This window comes from Oncorhynchus masou, chromosome 19 (assembly GCF_036934945.1).
Source record: "Oncorhynchus masou masou isolate Uvic2021 chromosome 19, UVic_Omas_1.1, whole genome shotgun sequence".
In the NCBI taxonomy this organism is placed as follows: Eukaryota; Metazoa; Chordata; class Actinopteri; order Salmoniformes; family Salmonidae; genus Oncorhynchus; species Oncorhynchus masou.
Genome location: NC_088230.1, coordinates 26,166,133 through 26,185,695, shown reverse-complemented (window position 1 = coordinate 26,185,695; position 19,563 = coordinate 26,166,133). Strand labels below are relative to the sequence as shown.

Sequence of the window (19,563 nt, the reverse complement as noted above, 5' to 3'; positions counted from 1 at the left end):
GTACCTGCAGTGTGTCCATTAGCAGCTCTGGGACAGTGTGGATGGTAGACTCTGTGCTCCTCTCTGGGCGCTCCTCGTCACTGTGACCCTGTGTGTCCTTTGGCCTCTCCTCGTTTTCCTCATGCTGCCTCAGAGCCTCCTGCTCTCCACTGTCCAGACCTGATGGGGGAAATTACACAGTAAGACAAACAACAGGCAAACAATCAAGAACCCACACAGGTGTAGACAGTGAGAGGAGATGGATAGAGCACCTTTCTGTGATGTTCTGGTCGAGTCCAGCTGCTCTGGCTTCAACTCCTGGGCTTCAACAGCCCGCAGGTCCTCCTCCTGCTCCTCTGTATCCATTGCAATGTCGTCGTCCTCTTGGTCCTCATCTTGTGGGGCTCTGTCTGGTTTCTGCTGGTCTGCACTGGCAACATCTGTCAACAGCAGAGGCAAGCGGCTCAGTGAAAGGGCTCTTATAAGAGCTTAGAAGCAAAGGCTTCTTATCTTGGACTATCATCTTCTTAGGGGGGTGAACTGGTATGGCATATCTGCTCTGTGGTGTGATTGATGCCTGACCGTATGTCTGTGTGTCGTAGGCCGTCTCTCCCTGTTTGATATGCTCGTACAGGTCTGACTCCTGCTGGGCCGGAGTCTGTTTGTTCTCCAACGTCTTCTCCGTAGTGCTTTCCACCGTGCGTAGACGCTTGTTGATTCGCTCGTTGTAGTCGCCCGTCGAACGCTCGTTGTCAGCCTGCCCCGGCTTCCTTTTGAAGCTCTGGAACAGCCAGGTCAGCATAAGAACAAATTTAGAAATATATAGCTCATCTTAAAACACAAAACAGAATTTGATTACAGTTTAAAATGTTTAAGATTCACTAGAAAACATTAACTCAAAAACACACTATAGAGATTTGTAGACCAGACATACCTGTGTCTTGCTCTGGCTCGCTTTCTGAGAGGACATCCTTGCCATGAGTTTGGACTCATGTCCCTCCGACTGGCTGGCATCAGCCACTCCACTACCATGCTCCTGGACAACACAAGAGGGTCAATGTGTGCCAGCCAAATAACACATTTACCTCGGCTGTAAATGGATGTGTGTTTCTACCTCTTTAGCTTGGTCTCTCTCGGATGCATCCCCTGCCAGCTCCACAGCGGTCTCACTCTGGACGTTCTCCTCTCCTGTCTGACCGTCTGTGTTGTGCTCCTTTCTCTCTGTCGATTCTGGCTGCTCCTCATCCTTACCCTCCTCTTCGTCCTCCTGTGGGCAATGAAGAAAAAAGGATTTGAACACTCAACTAGCAAAGCATTCTGTTCTAGGTACATCTGGGGGCACAAGCTGCTTAAAGCATTAAACACGCTGATAATCTCACTTTTCACAGTGGGAGGCTGTTCCTTCTCTTGCTAGAACAAAAGCGGTACCTGAACCGGTAGCGATGAACCTACCGGTTCTACTTGTAGAATCCCAATGCTTGTCAGTGGCCAACAACTTGACTTCGAGCCAATCAAAGAGCACAAAACCCCACGTGGGGGATGCAACACAAAAATTGAAAAAATATGGCATTTTCTCCTACATCCGTGGATGAGCCAGTCACACTTCATATGCAAATTAGGTTATGGGACGGAAGCCAGCTAAGTGCACAGACGCAATGCACACAACACTAAATACTTCCTCCAAGTCAGCTAACCACCATAGCTAGTATTGATATTGTAATTAGATCACCAATGGATTAGCTACGTTCCATGAAACAGCTGCCTGTGTTAGATGCCGAGATAGCTAGCTAAAGACACTGCACTGTTACGCTAGCTAGCGAATATGCTAACGTTAGCTAGCTAGCTAAACATTTGGCTATGGGCTGGCACTGCCAGTATGGGATTATGGAGTGTGAATTAAATAGTTTTTTTGTCATCTTCGTAAGGAGTCATCTAGCTGTGGCCATCTGGCTAGTACCAAAAATGGTTTCCCACAAAATAACAACATTAGCGCAGAGAGCTTGAAATTTAGACCATAAGCAATACGCAAGGATATGCATTGCCAAACAATGCTACTGCCACCTTCTGGTTTGGAGTATTTTAACAAGGCTGAGTGGCTGATGAAGTCCAAGGTCTTTGTTGTATGAACACAAAAAAGATAGCACCTCTGAACAGAGTGTTGACAGTCTAAGTACCGTCGGCAGGCAAATGTTTGACAATCCTACCAGTGTGTCTGAGCTTTAAAGTGAAACTCCACTCAAAAACTATATTTTGGTATATTTTTTTCAATAGTACACTGTTGACACAGACCCATAATGATTTGCATGTCAGCAGTCAAGTTCAAGATATTGGACGTTCAAGAAGCAAAGTATCATTATGATTCAAGAGAAAAGAAGTCAAACTACCTTTGGTTTCTGGCCTTCATTTGTAGGGATGGCCACGTCCTCCTCTTTCCCTGCCTCTTGTCCTTTGTCCTTCTTCTCCTCATCCTCCTCCTCTGTTTGTTCTCCTCCTCCCTCTTCCTCCTCAGTCTTGGGTTCCTGGCCTTCTTCCTCTCCTTGTTTGTCTGTCTGATCCTCAGCTATGTCCTCAACTTCACCCTCCTCCTTTCCCTCTTTCTCCGCTCCCTCCTTCTCATCCAGCTCCATTGGCTTCTCGTCAATGTCGAACGGGTTTTCCTCTGGAGGAGAAAGAATCTAAATTGTTACACACTGATTCTCTGGTGTCTCCACCGGTTCCTCTACTCCCTTACTCTTTAATTATTTTATTTAGTGACAGGACAAAAAAAAAGTTTCCTCTTCCGGATATACAATTGACCCGAGGCCTCACCGTCTCCCGCTCCCTCGTCCCCGGCCTGGTCCTCCTCCTGGTCCAGATTGAGTTCATCAGGCAGGTCCATGGCCTCCGGGTCAGGCTTCTTCTCCTGCTTCCCATGATACGGGTCCACCTCGTTCTCATCAAACTCCCGCTGGAACACAGATACTCAAATCAGACACTATCTAGCACTCCTGCTAAAACTCACCCAACTACAGCTTGAGATGTGTTGAGTAACGTGCAGAAAAAAGCCCCATTGCAATGCCAGGGATAATCTGTGACGCAACATTGATACGCTCCAGTAAAGTATATATGCATATATTTTCAGTGAAAGCTTACCTCGTCTCCTTGTTCATGGATCTTCTCCTTTTCCTCCTCGTCCAACTGTTGGTCTTTGTCGTCTTTGTTCTTGTTGTCTTTATTGGGGTCCGCTGCATCCAGGTTGTCATCCTTGGCTACCAGCTCTGATTCCCCCTGAAGAAACCACAAAAGAGCATAATTTGTGAAATGGTCCTACTAGAAGCAGCAGATACGGCCCTTTCTGATATTTTAACCTTTTCTGATCCTTCCTCTCCGTACCTGGTCCATTCCTTGGCCTGACTCTTCCTCCTTGTCGCTGCCCTCCTCCTCTTCCTCATCATCACCCCACATCCTCTCATCCAGCGTGTCCGTTTGGCCCTCGCCCAGGTCGCCCATCTTCTTATCCAGATCTTCATCCTCCTCTTTGTCAGAATCCTCCTCGTCATCCTCACCTGAAAAGGCACAACCAAGAGCGCTTTGAAATGCGAGACCAGGGTCGGGTTCATTAGGGCATGCAATGGAAAACGGTTTGAAATGTTTTGCAACAGACAATGAAAATGAGTGTTTCGTATTGGACAAATTCCAGGTAGGCCCTCCCTGTGTCTATTTTCTTCCATTTGGTGCCTAATGAACATAACCCAGGAGCGTGATCAGACTCCCATGAGGCTGTGTGTTAAGAGTTCTGTCCACCCACCTGGCTCTTGCTGGTCTCCATCATGCATCTGGCCGTCAAAGTCCTCAGACATCTCGATAGCGTTATCCTCCTCGTCAATGTTCTTCTTGTCAGGTTCCTCCTCTTTCTTCTCCTGGCCTTCCTGGAAAGTGTCCTCCACCTACGACAGAAAATGTAACATTTTTGCAAAACTTTATACATTTTTACTGAGTAATGCATTGATGTCAGTAGGTGACCAAGTGAAAATTCAACTTAAGTGCAAGTTAGGATTCACCCCTTCATGAGCAATGCTGCCCAAATAACATAGATCTTAGTGTCTGCACTGTATTGCAATTCTTGTAGGAAGCATCACCTGTTCTTCGTTCTCGATCTTGTCGCTGACGTCTTTGGTGCCCTCTCCCTCTCCGATGCCACCGCCCTCGTAGTTGTGGAACTCTGTGGCCCCCTCTCCATCCCCTCCCTCCAACTCCTGGGGGAGGCAGAAGCCCTGCAGGACAAGACAATAAGGCAAATCAGCAAAGAAAAACAGGCTGTACAGTAGCACCATTGCAGCTTAGGTGATGTACCCAAACAGTAGAAATAAAAAGCTACTGAAACTACAGGTTGTTCTAAGATTTTTCACTACTATTGTTTTTTTTCAACATGCATTTGTGCTTGTGTTAGAAAACAGTTCCAAGTACAGCGGTTGCATACAGTACCTTCTGGGCTAACTCAGTGAAGATGCCGGCCAGGACAGAAAGCAGTTTCCCAGTGCTCCTGTGCGCTCCCATTGACACAGCCAGGTAGTAGCATACCAGCTCTGAGTACAGCCCCAGCATGGGGTCTAGACGCACCAGCAGCCTGCACGCCTCACTCAGCTCCTAAACACAACACGCAGGACAAAGAAGGAAGACAGAGGTTCACTGGTGATATATTCTGAATATCATGATAAAGCAATCTGAAACAGCAGGACATCATCGTTCAGAAGAACTCAGGAGAAAGAATGATGAACTCCTTGGCATTACCGACAAAATCGTCGAGTTGCAAGGCGTTTCAGTGGTGGTTGTGTATCTCCACTCCACTAGAGGGTGGTAGAGGCTACAGTGTATGCTGTGTGACTACTGTACCTGGAGCTGCTGAGGTGGACAGGAGTCTCGGTGGACTCGGAGTCTCTCCAGTAGCTGTTCCAGCGTGTCGCTGACCTCCCCCAGGGAGAGAGACGCCACCTCTGCTTCCAACTCCTCCTCCAGCAGACGGCTCAGGTGACCAGGCTTCAGCAGGTCCTCCTGTGGCTCCTCCTCCTCCTCACCTTCTGGAACTGGCAGATACAACAGGAAATTTCATCATTCTTCATCAATGGTCACGACTCGCAGAACACTAGGATTGATCATGTTAACGCATCTTGGCCCAGTCGTATTCTGGCATTCTTGGGATAGCTTTATTTGATAGCGAGTTCTTCGACAGTTCTCCAACAATAACCACACAAGCATACAAGGCATTAAACAAGCGTTTCTTTATGGACAAGTTCAGAATGTCCCTCCCAGTTCCAGTCTGTTTTCTTCCATTTGGTGCCTAGTGAATACAACCCAGGTGTGTTATTGGAGGCAGACAGCAGGGGTGACTTCTCACCTCTCTTGGTGTCTGTCTGCTGTTCTCCCGGCTGCTCCCCATCCTTTCTCTTCACCAGGGTCTGCACGGCAACCAGCACAGTGTTGATGGCCTTCTCCAGCTCAGCAGAGAACTCGGAATGGAATGTTTGCTGGTAACCTACAGAAAGAGAGGGAAAATTATTTTGCCAATGTAATAACACTGTAATAGCATTGTAACAGTGTAATACCATTGGAATGGAAGTATAATAGAATTGTAACAGTGTAATACCATTGGAATGGAAGTATAATAGAATTGTAACAGTGTAATACCATTGGAATGGAAGTATAATAGAATTGTAACAGTGTAATACCATTGGAATACAAATGTTTCTATAATGGGGTCTAGAATGGGTTACTTTAAAGAAGTGGTGTAAAGTACTTTAAAGTACTACTTAAGTTGTTTTCTTTGCTGCAATATTTAGCAGCACAGGAAAAATTGTCCAATTTAAACACTTATTTTACCAGGTAAGTTCACTGAGAACATTCCCATTTACAGCAACTACCTGGGGAATAGTTACAGGGGAGAGGAGGGCAGACCTCTGATCTGGCGGACTCACGAAACACAAATGCTTTATTTGTAAATTATGTCTGTGTGTTGGAGTGTGCCCCTGGCTATCCATAAATAAAAAAAAACAAGAGAATTGTGCCGTCTGGTTGGTTTGATAAGGAATTATTTATACTTTTACTTATAATACTTAACATATTACTTAACATATAACATATTTTAGCAATTACATTTACTTTTGATATGTAAGTATATTTAAAACTACTACTTTTAGACTTTTACTCAAGTAGTATTTTGCGGGGTGACTTTCACTTGAGTACTTTTTCCACCACTGCTTTAAAGCTTTTTTTGTGACAACTGCTGATGTAAAAAGGGCTTTATAAAATACATTTGACTGATTCATAAATCATGGTCTGCCTGTTCTCACCTGTGTGTCCGTGGCCCAGGGAGAGTAGCTGTGTCTTCCAGGTGGTGAACTCAGTCAGGCTAGACTCCAGCTCTCCCCTGACGTACTGCAGGCCACGGGTCAGACCAGGCTGGGTGTCAGCCGTGCCCTCTGGGGCGTTGGGGGTGAAGAGCTGCTCCACCACCGGCATCTGTGCCGCCACGGCACCCAGCCGGTCATAGCCAGAGCAACACACAGAGAAGTGGCTCCTGAGGAGGTGAAGAGAAGGGAGGGTTAGCAAATTAATAGAGCATGAACAGCAAGGTTATGCTTAAAGCTGCAATATGTCACTTTTGGGGCGACCTAACCAAATTCATATAGAATGTGTGTTATAGATCTTTCATTCTCATTGAAAGCGGTAGATCTTTTATGTGCTCTACTTCTATGCATCTTTTACTTTCGGTTTTGTACACCAGCTTAAAACAGCTGAAAGTACAATATTTTGTGTTATGGAAAATGTATTTCACAGCGATTTAGATGGTACAATGTTTCTCTACACTATACTTGCTTGTTTTGTCACAAACTGCAATTATGCAAACTATTCTAATAACCAGGAAATGGCGGTGCATAGTGCACCTTCAAATTATTTAAAAAAAAATCTAACAAGATAAAATTAACTACTGATTTCAATATAGAGGATATCTTAAAAGAAAAGTAATGAAGACAAAAGCTCAATGCTCTTTTTTGTGTAATGCTATCAGTATTCCTGTGTAATGCTATCTTGTGCTCCTAGGCCTTACCAGGAGTGCAGCGCCCCCTGTGTGGACTGCAGTGCTACTGCATCCAGCTCCTCTTTCAGGATTTGGGTTTGACCCAACATGTCCACCACACGCCGACTCAGCTGGCTCCAGGCCGGGTCTCCTCTCCTCAGCAGACACCCAGGGGGCTGCCTCTGAGCCGCCATGGGGGACGGGCACCTCAGGGTGGGCTCCCTCTGCCCGTCTACCCCCTCCGTCTGTTGGGGGCCCTCGGGGCAGCACTGCAGCATCCAGGATAGCTGCTGGAGGAGGGTGGCACACTGCCCTGCCAGGCCCTGGGCCTTGATCACCCAGCCCTGGAGGGAAGCCTGGGGGGGAAGGCCACCCGCATTCTCACTGTGGGACTGGAGGTGAGCCTGGATGCCCTGCACGCTGGCTGTTAGCCTCCTGTATGTGTTTGAGAGAGGATAGAAGCCAAAACGAGTGTGAGAAAGACAACTACAGTTCCAGATACTCAGGCGGTATCCTAAATATTATAAGGCATTGAAGGGAACAGAGTGCCTTGTCAGATGCAGCTGTATTCAGAGATACTCTATCCAGATGGTAAGCTCTGAGGTGTAAGCTTAAAGGTCATAGGTTAAAGGTTAAGGTTCACCTGAGGTGGACCCACTGCTCTGTGAGCTTGGCCAGGCGTCGCCTTTGTCTGAGCAGCAGTTTGAACAGGTGGGAGGAGAAGCCTCGGCAACGATCAATGTTCCCAATCCCCAGCTCCTGGAAAACAAGCAAACACTTGAAAACGTCAGACAACAATTTCCAATTGCAGCACAGTTATATTTACTGCGCCAGACACCGTTAAGACCATGGAGATATGATAACGGCACGTAAATATTCGGTTTAGACCCCATTTAGAAACACAATAACATTTCTCAATTGCAATTGGTAATTTCCTTTCAGTCTCTCACCTTCGCAGCGCTCTGGAGGGCAGTCATCATGGCTGTTCTGCGGGCCCACGAGCGGTAGAAGTACTTCTGACAGCCTTCCCACGCAGCGCTCATCTCAGTAAACAAACTGAAACAGACAGTTCCATGCCACAGTCAACCGCCTACTCCATGACCCACTGCACAGCTATTCAATGACCCACTGCACAGCTATTCAATGACCTACTGCCCAGCTATTTAATGACCCACTGCACAGCTATTCAATGACCCACTGCACAGCTATTCAATGACCCACTGCACAGCTATTCAATGACCCACTGCACAGCTATTCAATGACCCACTGCACAGCTATTTAATGACCCACTGCACAGCTATTCAATGACCTACTGCACAGCTATTTAATGACCTACTGCACAGCTATTTAATGACCTACTGCACAGCTATTTAATGACCTACTGCACAGCTATTTAATGACCTACTGCACAGCTATTTAATGACCTACTGCACAGCTATTTAATGACCTACTGCACAGCTATTCAATGACCCACTGCACAGCTATTCAATGACCCACTGCACAGCTATTCAAAGACCCACTGCACAGCTATTCAATGACCCACTGCACAGCTATTTAATGACCTACTGCACAGCTATTTAATGACCTACTGCACAGCTATTTAATGACCTACTGCACAGCTATTCAATGACCTACTAAACAGCATCTCAAAGTGTATTGTCTAATATTCCAGGTGTGATGTCTGTAGCAGCCAGGTGGGTGTGTCTTGTCTTACGTTTTCTCTGCCTGCTCCTGGGTCCAGACTGCAGCCAGGGCGGTCTGCAGCTCCAGAGGCTGCAGACACAGGGTCTCCTCTGGGTCCGCTGTCCTGTTCCAGTTCAGGCCCTTACGGTAGGACAGACCTGCAGAAAGACAGCAGCATCGTCAGTAAACTAAAATACTGCACAATATCAGTGTAGACTGACAGTTACCACAATGACATTGGCTATACTTGGGATAAACAGTTCTCTTTAGAGACTCACCAATCTCAGCCAGCATCTTGAAGAGGTCAGACAGGGCTCTCTGCTTCTGCTGGAGGATGTGTTTGACCTCTGACTTCTGCTTCTCCTTCTCGGCTTTCAGGTCGATCGTGAGGCTCTGGAGGTCGCGCAGGTTGCTGATGATCTCCCCTGAAATATAGACAAATATCTTAGTCAAAGCTATAATCATAGAGGGGCCTTTCCCCCCCACAATCCCATCGGAGGTAGTACATCTTAAGAAAACATTTCTCATCCAAAACCTGATGCCTTTGTTTTTCTCATCGTCATTCATGATGGATTCTCAATGAGGCAGCACAAGCAGACGTTCTTCATCTAAAACCTGTGACACCAGGTTTTCTCCAACCCTTACCAGTGAAGACATCCAGGTCCTCAGAGAGCTCTGGCAGAGGGTTCTTCTTCACCAGTGTCACACACATCTTCCTCATCTTCCTGGTGAGGAGGGCCAGGCGGCCCTGCAGAGACGAGGGCTCCACACCCGCCGGTCCCTCCTCTGGGGACTCACCCTGGAACACACATCACAGATACAGTATGTCAAGCACAGTCATTGCAAATTTCATGAGACTGTACTGAAGAAGCTCTTTGTGGATAGAAATACTGGTCCAAACTGTCATTTTATGAGCCAGAACATGAACATTTTTGTGTCGGAACAGAACATTGATACCATGGTATAAATGCCATATTAACATTGTGCATTATTGACACTGATGAAAGTGATTGTGTCTACAGAGGGCTGTACTGTACCTTTAGGTCTCTGGTCCTGCCAGGGAGGGTGTTCTTCAGGGCATGGTGAACCCTGTGGAGTGGGGTGTTCTCTTCGTTGGCATCCACACTGTCCAGGCTGGCACTGCTGCCCTGCTCCATCAGCGCTGGAGCAACAGGCCCGCTCAGCGCCGCCTCAAACTTCTTCACAAACTTAAACAGGGTTCTGGAAAACCAGAAGAGTGGTAGATATTGTAATGAACTTGTTGTAGTGGGAGACATTGTGCTTACTGTATTGAGTTCAAGCTCCAAAAGGTTTGGTATAACTTTTTTTTACAATAAAATGTTGATATGTTTTGGCAGGTAGCCTTACCGGTGGGTCTTATCCACTGACTGTTTAATGGACCAGAAACTGACGTCATTCCACTTGGAGATCTTCACAAAGTCCTTGAGTTCCTTCTCAATGGGCTGGCGGAGCTGAGTGACTTTGGTCTGGATGCATTCTGAGAACTGTGTATAGTACTTGTGCAAATTCCATAGGAGACGGCAGAGAGGTTCTGTGAAAGCAGGAAGGATTTCCTGTTCAGAACTACACCCGCATGTTTGAAAGGTCAACACCAAGCACTGTATTACAAGACAGCCAGTCGACTGTATAAGTGCAGACTACACATGTACTGGATGTCTGACGTCTGACTATGTGCGTGTGTAAATCTGACTGTGTGTGTTTGTATATATATATATATATATATATGTGAGAAGGTGTTGCGGTGTGTCCCACCTTGTCCATGCTGGCTGGGGGCCAGGAGGAGGTGGCAGTGGAAGCTGAGCAGCATGACTAGCCTGGTGTGGTACTCTCCCAGGGTGGAGCCCTCCATGAAGGCCTGCAGCGTGGAGGAGACCGTGGACAGGGACAGACTCTCCACACCATCGCCCTCTACTGGACAGAACAAACAGGACAAAGAAATGGAGCATGGTGAACCCTGTGTGTTGTGTAATGTAATGGAAAACGATTTTAAATGTTTTTCAACGAATGAAAATGTGTGTTTTTTATTGGACTAGTCCAGGTAGTCCCTTCCTGTTCTAGTCTGTTTTCTTCCTTTTAATGCCTAACAAAGACAACCTGGGGTCATCAGCAATGTGCAATAGTTACCTGCGCTGGTGCCCATCCTCTGCTCCTCCTGGTACCTCTCAACCAGCTGGTAGAGGGAGAACCAGTGCTTGGTGGATCTCTCCGTGTGCCGCTTCAAGGCATTGTCCAGACTGCTGGACCAGCAGCTATTGACGCCAAGGAAGAAAGAAAAGGTTAACCAACTCTAGTGGGTCGTATGAAACCAGACCCATTTTATCCCATAGTGTCACTCAAAATGCATGCTAGTTGGTCACCAATTGTCTACAGTCCAATAACTATAATCTGAAATGATATTACATTATAAAAAGGTATATTGACTTGAAATACACAATAGTATCTTAACCAGGATTATAACCCTGCCTGCGGTTTCTGTTATTTACTTGAGCTCCAGTTTGCGCCACTGGATGATGAGGTTAGTGACAGGCTCCAGCTCCCTCCTCAGAGAGACCTTGCGGCTGGCGTTGTTCTCCCACTCCTGAGGAGGGTAAAGGGGGTTAGGTTAAACAGGGTTAGGGCCATGGATGGAAAACATGTGCTTGCATCCCAAATGGCACCACATTGCCTTCATAGCCTACTACGTTTGACCAGGACCCAGGTCAAAACTAGTGCACTATAGAGGAAATAGGGTGCCATTTGGGACGTATCCCAAGGGAGTGTGTGTGGAGACTTCCCTAGGATAGCTAGCCTGGTCCCAGATCAGTTTGTATTGTCTTGTCAACTCCTTTGGTCATTGTCACGACAGCACAAACTGTTCTAGGACCAGGCTTGGAAAGGGAGAGCAGCAGTAGGACTCACCTGGGCTTTGCTGAGCAGGATTTCCAGCCCGTTGAGGAACTTGGCCAGTGGGCTGGCCAGACTGAAGGCCATAATCCTTTCCATCACTACCGTCAACTGGAACAGAGAGATAGGCAGACTCAGCAACACTAAATCACCTGAATGCGCCCACAGGTGGTAAGGGTAGGCAACAACACATTTGCCACGCTGATCCTTAACACGAGAGTCCCTCAGGAGTGCGTGCTTAGTCCCCTCCTGTACTCCCTGTTCACCCACGACTGCGTGGCCAAGCATGACTCCAACAGCATCATTAAGTTTGCTGACAACACAACGGTGGTAGGCCTGATCACCGACAACAATGAGACCTGGCAGTATGGTGCCATGATGACAACCTCTCCCTCAACGTGATCAAGACAAAGGAGATGATCGTGGACTACAGGAAAGGAGGGCCGAGTATGCCCCCTTTCCCATCAACGATGCTGTAGAGTAGCAGGTTGAAAGCTTCAAGTTCCTTGGTGTCCACATCACCAACAAACTATCATGGTCCAAACACACCAAGACAGTCATGAAGAGGGCACAACAACGCCTATTTCCCCTTAGGAGACTGAAAAGATTTGGCATAGGTCCCCAGATCCTCATAAAGTTCTACAGCTGCACCAGAGAGCATCCTGTCTGGTTGTATCACCGCCAGGTATGGGAACTGCTCGGCATCCAACCGCCAAGCGCTACAGAGGGTAGTGTGTACGGCTCAGTACATCACTGGGGCCAAGCTTCCTGCCACCCGGGTCCTCTATACCAGGTGGTGTCAGAGGAAGGCCCTAAAAATTGCCAAAGACTGCAGCCACCCTATTATGGACTGTTCTCTCTGCTACCGCACTGGAAGCGGTACCGGAGCACCAAGTTTAGGTCCAAAAGGCTTCTTAACAGCTTCTACCGCCAAGCCATAAGACTCCAGAACAGCTAATCAAATGGCTACCCAGGCTATTTGCATTGACCCCCACCCCCTTTTTTAATTCTGCTGCTACTCTCTGTCTTATCTCTGCATAGTCCCTTTACCCCAACCCACATGTACTAACCTGTACCCCTGCACATTGACTCGGTACCCCCTGTATATATAGCCTTGTTATTGTAATTTTATTGTTACTTTCTTTCTTTAGTTTATTTAGTAAATATTTTCTTCACTCTTATTTTTCTTAAAACGGCATTGTTTGTTAAGGGCTTGTAAGTAAGCATTTCACGGTAAGATCTAGACATGTTGCATTCTGGGCATGTGACAAATGAAATTTGATTTGGCACTGGTGGAAGCGTCCACTCTGCATGGTTCTCACCTGGACTAGGGCAGGGTGCTCGGGCCACTCCTCCAGCCTCTGTCCGACGGCCAGGGCCAGCTGCTCCAGGACAGGCAGACACAAGCGGGCCTCATTCATGTTGGGCTGCTGGTAGAAGTCATAGGGCCCGTCTGGTTGGAGGGTCAGGCTCTCAGGGCCTGGGGTCCCCTGGACAGTGTTCTGGAGCAGGGTGCTGAGAAGCAGCTGGGTGCCTGTCAGCTGCTGGTCCATCTCAGAGTCTGAGGGTCACAAGGGGGACAGATGGTTTTAGACAAAGTCATAATGTTTTAACACAGCCAACAGTAGAGCTTTGGAAATATCCTAAAAACAAAAGCAGGATTAAGTTACATGATATCATTCTGTAGGTAGGGCTTAAAAGTCCCAACATATCTCATTTTCAGATGTGTAATTTTATAGAAATGAATTCAAACATGGCGTGTCTAAGTGTACTACCCACCCATGAGATGGTAGAAGCGTGACATCACTGGGGCTGTGGTCTGATAGGAGGAGACCAGAGCCCGGATGTGATCTTTGCTGTGATTGGCTGGAGTGCTGGTCTGGTACCACAGCGATTGGGTGTAGCCCAGACAGAGGCGCTGATGAACCTGTACCACAGTGTTCATACAGGCTGGAGACAGGAAGCCAGCCTCGTTGGGATCCTCTGTCACTTCCTCCTCCTCCGGCTCTCCTCTGTCTGCTGGTCCCTCCAGACTGGGCTGGGTGGTGATGTCAGCAAAGTCCTAAGTAGAGAGAGCAGAGAGGAAGAGGGAGAGAGGAAGAGAAGAGAAGGAGAGAGAAGAGAGAGAGAGACAGAGAGGCAGCTGAGTTATGGTTGCAAAGTTGACCAGGTGAGTCAACTTTGTAAAATGTGATAAACCAAAGCGAGATTACATTGGCTAGTCCTGAAAAGACTGTCCTGTAGTGTACCTTGTTGAACTGGGGGAAGCAGCGTCTGAAGTCTCTCTCCTCTTGCTCGTCCTCACTCAAACCTGTTCCGTGGAGTCTGCTGCGGTGGCGATACAGACTGGCTTCTAGCTGCTCTTTCTCCTGCGCACGCCTCTCCTGCTCGTCCCACTCATTCACCAGAGCCTGGACATATCACACGACAAACATGAACACTGGTTGGGACACCTGTCAATCAATGGGATCAGACCACAAACACCAATCAAAAAGTTGACATCCCATGTTATCCAATCAAAACGTGTGACACTCACCTGACAGATGTGTCTGAAGAGTTTGAGTGTGTCCTGGTTGAGCTGACCAGTGGAGAGGGCGTGGCACTGCAGGTACAACAGAGCATTCAGGAGTAACGTCCCTGGCTCTGGGACCACGTGATCCAGGTCCTGCTGGGGTAAGAGCTTCCCTAGGCTCCTCAGAACATCCATGCAGCCCCTGGAGCACAGGTAGTCTGCCCTGGCTAGGTAGGAAGGCATGCTGGGGGACACAGAGGGGAAGGCCAGCAGGCAGGACACCAGCTTGGGCAGGCCTGGAATCGGGGTGAGGGAAGAGGCCACCTGGGATGCCACCAGTCTCATACCATGCCTCAGCTGGAGGATGGCAGTCCTCAGGGGCCCCACTACATCAGGGTAAAGCGGGTACTCCTCTGCCAGCCTCTGGGCGAAGCGGTGCTGCGAGGCCTGCCACACGGCCTCCTCCTTCAGCAGGCCCTGAGCCCCCGACCTGGATTTGGTGCCACTCCCCTGGAGGGCCTTGAGCAGGTGAGAGAGCAGATCCTCTATGGAGGCTGGCTGGCCTATGCTGCAGAGGTAGTGCTGCAGCTCCTGGAAGAGCCTGCCATACTGGGGCTCGTTGGGCCTGCAGGCCTGCTTTCTGGAGAGCTCTGCTATCTGCTCCTTCACCTGCTGCATACGGATCCACAGGTACCTGCAGAATCATCACAGAGACAATGAAGTTTAGAAAGACCCTGTCTGGCAAAAAAAACAGTCAACCAGAACTATCTGATCAACAACTGTAGCCAATACATAATACATATCATGGTGTTTTAGGTCAGACACAGTGAGTTCTTCTGTTATTGTGTATGTTGTTCACCTGATGCGAGGATGTTGGAAGCCATCGGTGGTGCTGCTCTCCTCCAGCTCAGCTCCAGTCAACAGCTGAGAGGACAGACTGCGTCCTCTCCACTCCTCCTGCAGCAAAGCCAGCTGGGAAAGAGAGGCAGAGGCAACCTCAACTTCACATACAGGGGAAGAGAATGACACTCTACTCCAATGTTTAAAAGAGAAGAGACTGTTCATATCTCCCATCTCCCCTACTACCATACAGTGTGTTATGGATACAAGTATCCTGTGTGTATTTGTTTTCTCTCCTTTGGCCCTAGGTCACAGGTGGCAGTCATCAGTCGCCACTGAAGACACACCTGCTCCTTTTCCCTTACCCAATCACATCCCCTTTCCCTTGGTTTAAATACCCAGTCAGTTGTTTTCCCCAATCTCTCTCTCTCTTTGATTTTGCACCTACATGTCACATTTGTCCATTATTATGTGAGTATGTATTGTTACGGTGTATGTGGGAAAAGGGGGTACAAAGCCAAGTACCCTAGTTAGAACTGGGCGGACCACCCACTGTATTTTATTGGTTAGTTAGCTAGTTGTTCGTGAAGCAGGCTAGACTAGCTTAGGGTTCTTTTGGGGATACTTATTAGTTCTTCTCTTGGGTCCAGCTCAGCCCCCCCCCCCCCATTACCATGTGTTTCAACAATAAACCCCCGTGTTTGATGGTAGATCTAGGTTGTCTGTTTCTTTTAGTTCTCACTGTTCCTTTTCACTGTTCCTTTTCACTGTTATGATTTGCATGAGATATGTTAGGGGTCTCATTTCCATCTCCCTAGACTGCAGGGCCAAAGGGGTTTGTAACAGTGTTAACAAGATAAAAAGAGACCGCAGCATTGACAGTGGCCCACCTCCTCCTGGGCGTAGTCCAGCTTGTAGGCCCTCTTCACGGCCGGGTCGAAGATGGTCTGTGGGGTCCAGGTCTTGATCTGCAGCAGGCCCATGTTGACCCAGAAGACCCCAGAGCGGACCAGCTGGCTGAAGCCCTGGACGCGGATGGAGCCCTGGACCCTGTTCTGGACAAACTGCTGAAGGCAGGTGAGTAGGGCGTCCAGCAGGCCTTCAGGGAGCTGGTTGGGGGGCAGGAAGTCTGTGAGGGTGGTCTGGACCTCCTGGGCGGCCACCAGAGGGTCCTGGTCCTCCACCAGGCTCTCACAGGTTTCTGTGTAGCTCTCCTGCAGCCCTGGAGGCAACAGCTCTGATATGGACTGTAGCTGCCGGCGCAGCACCACGCCCTGCAGCCGCAGGTCAGTAGCCCTGAGAGGACCGAGAGAGAGAGCGCGAGAGTGGGAGACTGAGCACTAAAGCTATAAAGTGAAAATAGTCATATAAAATAGATATGAACAGCTGCCGTATATACAGTACCAGTCAAAAGTTTGGACACACCTAGTCATTCAAGGGTTTTTCTTGATTTTTACTATTTTCTACATTGTAGAATAGTAGTGAAGACATCAAAACTATGAAATAACAACCAAAAAAGTGTTAACAAATCAAAATATTTTATATTTGAGATTCTTCAAAGAAGCCACTCTTTGCACACTCTTGGCATTCCCTCACAACCAGCTTCATGAGGTAGTCACCTGGAATACATTTTAATTAACTGGTATGCCTCAATTAACTGGTATGCCCAATCAGTTCTGTTGTGACAAGGTAGTGGTGGTATACAGAAGATATCCCTATTTGGTAAAATACCAAGTCCATATTAATAGCAAGAACAGCTCAAACAAGCAAAGAGAAATGACAGTCCATCATTAACTTAAGACATGAAGGTCAGTCAATCTGGAACATTTCGAGAACATTTCAAGTGCAGTCGCAAAAACCATCAAGCGCTATGATGAAACTGGCTCTCATGTGGACCGCCACAGGAAAGGAAGACCCAGGGTTACCTCTACCTCTTACCTACTGTTCATTACAGTTACCAGCCTCAGAAAATGCATCCCAAATAAATGCTTCAGAGTTCAAGTAACAGACATCTCAACATCAAATGTTCAGAGGAGACTGCGTGAATCAGGCCTTCATGGTCAAATTGCTGCAAAGAAACCATGACTAAAGGACACCAATAAGAAGAAGACTTGTTTGGGCCAAAAAACACGAGCCATGGACATTAGACCAGTGGTATTCTGTCCTTTGGTCTGATGAGTCCAAATTTGAGATTTTTAGGTCCACCCGCCGTGTCTTTGAGACGCAGAGTACAGTAGGTGAACGGATGATCTCCGCATGTGTGGTTCCCACCGTGAAGCATGGAGGAGGTGTGATGGTGCTTTGCTGGTGACACAGTCACTGATTTATTTAGAATTGAGTTGGACCGCAGAGTGAAGGAAAAGCAGTCAACAAGTGCTCAACATATGTAGGAACTTCTTCAAGACTGTTGGAAAAGCATTCCGGGTGAAGCTGGTTGAGAGAATGCCAAGAGTGTGCAAAGCTGTCAAGGCAAAGGGTGGCTACTTTGAAGAATCTCAAATATATTTTAATTTGTATAACACTTTATTGGTTACTACATTATTTCATCTGTGTTATTTCATAGTTTTGATGTCTTCACTATTATTCTACAATGTAGAAAATAGTAAAAACAAAGAAAAACCCCTGGAATGAGTAGTTGTGTCCAAACTTTTGCCTGGTACTGTATAGTGCAAGCCCCCAAATTATGTGCATCATTCTGTCATTTGATATAGGTAGGGCAAGGGCTATTTCCCTAATTATAGTGCCAGTGTTCTGTATGTTGTGTACGGTGATTCCTCTCCGTAAGCTTGAGGTAACATCTCCAGTGAGCGTACCTGAACTCAGCCAGGGCAGGGACAGCCATGTTGTCCCACAGCACGGCGGTGACATCTTGGAGCTGTTGGGTCCGCTCCCTCCACTCCCCCAGGGTGACCCGGGATGAGGAGAGGAGGGGCGTCCCCGTGGGGTCCCACTGACCCCCCATTTCGCTGCTGCTAAGAACCCCCAACATGCACCTTGACCACACTGCTTTGCTCAGCATGCCAGGACCCTGGAGGAGACACAGGAAGAGTGAGTGAACTCCTCAGTTAGAATTACTTAGTTGGAACACTTCAATTCAAATCAAGAAATAACTGATTGAAAACGGAATAGCAGGAAATTCATTTCAGTGATGTGAATTGATCCAAAATCCTGATGCATATCTCCATAGACAACATACATTGAGCTTGTTGGCAAGCTGTGAGCCTCTCACATCACATACATGTTACAGTAGCTACCTAACCTACCATGTTTTCAGGTGACAGAGGTGTCTTGGATGATGTCATCTGTCCCTCGGAACACAGGGGGTCCCACTTCAGCCAGCGCTCTGGGTCAGAGGTCACACTGCTGCTCCACAGGGCCGCCAGGGCCTCTGATAGCAGATCACACCACACAAACTGCAGCTCCTCCGCAGGCTGGGAGGAGAAATGCAAGCACTACAGTCAAGTCAATACAGTTGCGTGTACACAGGCAGCCCAATTCTGATATTGGCCTTATAACAAATCACATCAGATCTTTTTCAGAGCTGATCTGATTGGTCAAAAGACCAATTAGTGAAAAAAAGCAGACTACATCACTGCAGCACACTGGGGTGCCTTGAGGAACTCAGGTGTGCCGTGAAACATCTCCTAATCTCTATTATGTTTTGGAACACTCACGTATAAACCTGTGGAATACACATGGACTTTTGACTTGCGAGCATCAGATCCAGTCATATAATACATTGAATGGCACATGGTTACAGCTATCGTTTCAAGTCGGGTGATGAGGTCATTGCCACTAAATAAATTCATAGGGACATTTTAGGTGTGCCGCAGAATTTATTAGCCCACCAAGTTGTGCTTCGGAAACCACTGGCCTACATGACACAACCAGATCTTCTCCTTTATGTTTGAGGCACAGATACAGGATTGTCCTCTTGAAGGACAAAACTGAGGGTAAACTGGTTGAACCACTGACCCGGTCACTGCTGAGGAGGAACCAGAGAGGCTGGAGCTGGCTGACGTTCATGGGGGTGGACTGGAGACAGAAGCGCAGGTGTTGGGAGACCTCGCGACGCAGGCTGTCCTCGGACTCTCTGTCACTGTGGAGAAACGTCCACAGTAGTTAGTTATCTATACAACATAAAAACGTGGTATTGTTAAACGTTTTATGTAATTATTGGTGCTTTTGTGCGATGTTTTTAATGTGCCAAAGGTACTTTTCTGTTTAAAGTAAATTAGATAGACAATTAAGCTATTTGAAGCACTAATTAAAGCTAGATAATCCTCCATCCTTCATGTATTTCCTTCATTGACCCACTGTAGCCATCTCTTACCCCTGTGTGAGAGCCAGCTGCAGCAGGTCGGTGCTGAGCCTGAGCTGGTTGAGTACGGCCAGCTCCTCCATGAGAGGCCAGAGTTGGGCCCTGCGGCTGAGCTGCTGTAACACCTCCCTACAGGGAGGGGCACTGTCTCCCTGCTCCCCCTCATCATGCATAGAGGAGCGCATCTCCAGTAGGCCGCACGAGGTCATGTGACACTGCTGCTGCTGCACGCACGACAACAGCCTCTCTAGGACACCTGGGATCAGGATA

The 19,563-nt window shown here is 47.7% G+C and overlaps 1 protein-coding gene across 2 annotated transcripts in view; it reads right to left on the bottom strand.

Annotated features, from left to right (window-relative positions):
- Nucleotides 1-19,563, bottom strand: part of LOC135506065 (midasin-like) — a 63,763-nt gene that overhangs the window by 3,782 nt on the left and 40,418 nt on the right. Inside the window, exons 57-93 of one of the 2 annotated variants that reach the window (XM_064925446.1) lie at nucleotides 19,306-19,549; nucleotides 18,948-19,071; nucleotides 18,236-18,403; nucleotides 17,786-18,000; nucleotides 15,863-16,268; nucleotides 14,992-15,104; nucleotides 14,157-14,826; nucleotides 13,870-14,031; nucleotides 13,400-13,682; nucleotides 12,943-13,181; nucleotides 11,636-11,731; nucleotides 11,221-11,315; nucleotides 10,862-10,986; nucleotides 10,490-10,648; nucleotides 10,085-10,268; nucleotides 9,754-9,937; nucleotides 9,362-9,515; nucleotides 8,995-9,141; nucleotides 8,748-8,874; nucleotides 7,984-8,089; nucleotides 7,677-7,792; nucleotides 7,064-7,468; nucleotides 6,306-6,532; nucleotides 5,354-5,491; nucleotides 4,852-5,042; nucleotides 4,444-4,605; nucleotides 4,098-4,232; nucleotides 3,767-3,905; nucleotides 3,352-3,524; nucleotides 3,112-3,246; nucleotides 2,788-2,926; nucleotides 2,364-2,638; nucleotides 1,094-1,246; nucleotides 914-1,015; nucleotides 562-760; nucleotides 252-419; nucleotides 5-159 (exon numbers count right to left, since the gene is read on the bottom strand). In XM_064925446.1, the coding sequence (XP_064781518.1) occupies nucleotides 5-159; nucleotides 252-419; nucleotides 562-760; nucleotides 914-1,015; nucleotides 1,094-1,246; nucleotides 2,364-2,638; nucleotides 2,788-2,926; nucleotides 3,112-3,246; nucleotides 3,352-3,524; nucleotides 3,767-3,905; nucleotides 4,098-4,232; nucleotides 4,444-4,605; nucleotides 4,852-5,042; nucleotides 5,354-5,491; nucleotides 6,306-6,532; nucleotides 7,064-7,468; nucleotides 7,677-7,792; nucleotides 7,984-8,089; nucleotides 8,748-8,874; nucleotides 8,995-9,141; nucleotides 9,362-9,515; nucleotides 9,754-9,937; nucleotides 10,085-10,268; nucleotides 10,490-10,648; nucleotides 10,862-10,986; nucleotides 11,221-11,315; nucleotides 11,636-11,731; nucleotides 12,943-13,181; nucleotides 13,400-13,682; nucleotides 13,870-14,031; nucleotides 14,157-14,826; nucleotides 14,992-15,104; nucleotides 15,863-16,268; nucleotides 17,786-18,000; nucleotides 18,236-18,403; nucleotides 18,948-19,071; nucleotides 19,306-19,549 (7,013 nt within the window). The remainder of the gene's footprint in view (nucleotides 1-4; nucleotides 160-251; nucleotides 420-561; nucleotides 761-913; nucleotides 1,016-1,093; nucleotides 1,247-2,363; nucleotides 2,639-2,787; nucleotides 2,927-3,111; nucleotides 3,247-3,351; nucleotides 3,525-3,766; nucleotides 3,906-4,097; nucleotides 4,233-4,443; nucleotides 4,606-4,851; nucleotides 5,043-5,353; nucleotides 5,492-6,305; nucleotides 6,533-7,063; nucleotides 7,469-7,676; nucleotides 7,793-7,983; nucleotides 8,090-8,747; nucleotides 8,875-8,994; nucleotides 9,142-9,361; nucleotides 9,516-9,753; nucleotides 9,938-10,084; nucleotides 10,269-10,489; nucleotides 10,649-10,861; nucleotides 10,987-11,220; nucleotides 11,316-11,635; nucleotides 11,732-12,942; nucleotides 13,182-13,399; nucleotides 13,683-13,869; nucleotides 14,032-14,156; nucleotides 14,827-14,991; nucleotides 15,105-15,862; nucleotides 16,269-17,785; nucleotides 18,001-18,235; nucleotides 18,404-18,947; nucleotides 19,072-19,305; nucleotides 19,550-19,563) is intronic. The other variant, XM_064925447.1, reaches the window with a different exon arrangement.